Source organism: Myotis davidii, unplaced genomic scaffold (assembly GCF_000327345.1).
Source record: "Myotis davidii unplaced genomic scaffold, ASM32734v1 scaffold148, whole genome shotgun sequence".
NCBI classification, from domain to species: Eukaryota; Metazoa; Chordata; class Mammalia; order Chiroptera; family Vespertilionidae; genus Myotis; species Myotis davidii.
The window spans coordinates 4,138,681-4,140,472 of NW_006299479.1; the positions used below are offsets into that span (position 1 = coordinate 4,138,681).

The 1,792-nt window shown below is 41.1% G+C and overlaps 1 protein-coding gene across 4 annotated transcripts in view; it reads right to left on the reverse strand.

Annotated features, from left to right (window-relative positions):
• Positions 1–1,792, reverse strand: part of CCDC15 (coiled-coil domain containing 15) — a 49,760-nt gene that overhangs the window by 25,826 nt on the left and 22,142 nt on the right. For all 4 annotated transcript variants that reach the window (XM_006775075.2, XM_006775074.2, XM_006775073.2 and 1 more), the window contains one exon: positions 498–617. In XM_006775075.2, coding sequence (XP_006775138.1) covers positions 498–617 — 120 coding nt within the window. The remainder of the gene's footprint in view (positions 1–497; positions 618–1,792) is intronic.

A 1,792-nucleotide genomic window follows, 5' to 3' on the forward strand; every position in this document is an offset into this window, starting at 1 on the left:
GGAAAAGCTAAAGGAGTTCATCACCACCAAACCAGTATTATATGAAATGCTGAAAGGTATCCTTTAAGAAGAGGAAGAAGAAGAAAAAGGTAAAGATACAAATTATGAACAACAAATATGCATCTATCAACAAGTGAATCTAAGAATCAAGTGAATAAATAATCTGATGAACAGAATGAACTGGTGATTATAATAGAATCAGGGACATAGAAAGGGAATGGACTGACTATTCTTGGGGGGAAAGGGTTGTGGGAGATGCGGGAAGAGACTGGACAAAAATCGTGCACCTATGGATGAGGACAGTGGGTGGGGAGTGAGGGCAGGGGTGGGGCGGGAACTGGGAGGAGGGGAGGTATGGGGGGAAAAAAGAGGAACAAATGTAATAATCTGAACAATAAAGATTTAATTTAAAAAAAAAAAAAGAATCTGCTTTTTGCTCAGCCTTACCACCCGCAGCTCAGTAAGTGCCTGTACTCCTATTTACAGTCTGCTCATACCTGCCTTCTGCTGGAAGCCTCTCTCCGGTGCTTGGCTGGAAGATACTGATGGTCATCCAGAAGCAAATCTCGCCATCTTTCAGCTGTCCCGACAGATGGCTGCTGCCTGGAGTATAAGCTCTAAAAAGATACAAAAGCACCCACCAAATGTATGAGCAGTGGCAGAATGGTAGTGAAAATACTATAGGCTGCAATGATAGACCTGAGGTCATTTAAATAGGTCAGAAGAATATGATACAGTATGGTATAAAAGTAGACATACTTCTGGCCACTATTTGGACCTTAACAGTGTCCACAAAGCAATCAAAAGTTTCTTCATCTATAAAACAAGGATAATAATAAAATCTATCTCCCAGAGTTATTGTGAGAAATAAATGAGACAATGGACGTAAGGTTCTAGATCAATTTTAGCTTAAGAATGTAAGCTGTCAGTCATAATATTAATATTACTAATATTATTAAGAGACAACACTATCACCATCATCATCACTGTTGTTAGTAGCATAGCCCAGATCCAACTCTAATTTACTTTCTGCTGCTTACTTTTTACTCTGCTCTGCTGCTCTCTGGCAGAGCCTGAATCTTGGATTTAATGTACGACATATTCATGGCACTCCAGAAATAACTCCCTTCTCCATATCTCAACTGTCATATTATGTGAGGCCTGCTCATAGTTCCTGTGCTAAAAGACCTCATAAACACTGAACATTTTCCAAGCAGGAACATCATGCCAGGGCAACAGTAAATGCTTCAGTGAAGAGGCCTGAAGTCGTTTCAATAGGTCAGAATGGTGTGATACATCACAAAACAAGAAGATATTATATCTTTGTCCATTAACACTGACCTTAAAACTAAACCCCTGGAGCAGTTACCACATTGCCCTATCAATCTTGAGACAAAAACTAAGCAATCTACTCTCTGCTACTTACTCCTTACTAGAGTATTCTCTACTTATTCTCTGGAGAGCCTAGGTCTTGAATTCTGGGTGAAACAAGCCAATGGCACTCCAGAAGCAATTCCTGTTTCAAACTCTCATTTCTCAAAAAAAAAAGGCGGGGGGGATTGCTTGGTATAGTTGTTTTAAAGGAACAACAAAATAAAAACTACCGTATTTGCGGGCGTATAAGATGATTTTTTGGCCCTGAAAAATATGCCTCCAAGTGGGGGGTCATCTTATACGCCAGGTACACTTCAGATAGACTGCCCATAGTGCTTGCCCCGTGCCATAGTGGCCTCCCGATGCCCGCCCACTTCATTCCACATACCGTTCAGGCATCAGCAGCGCTGCTGGGTGT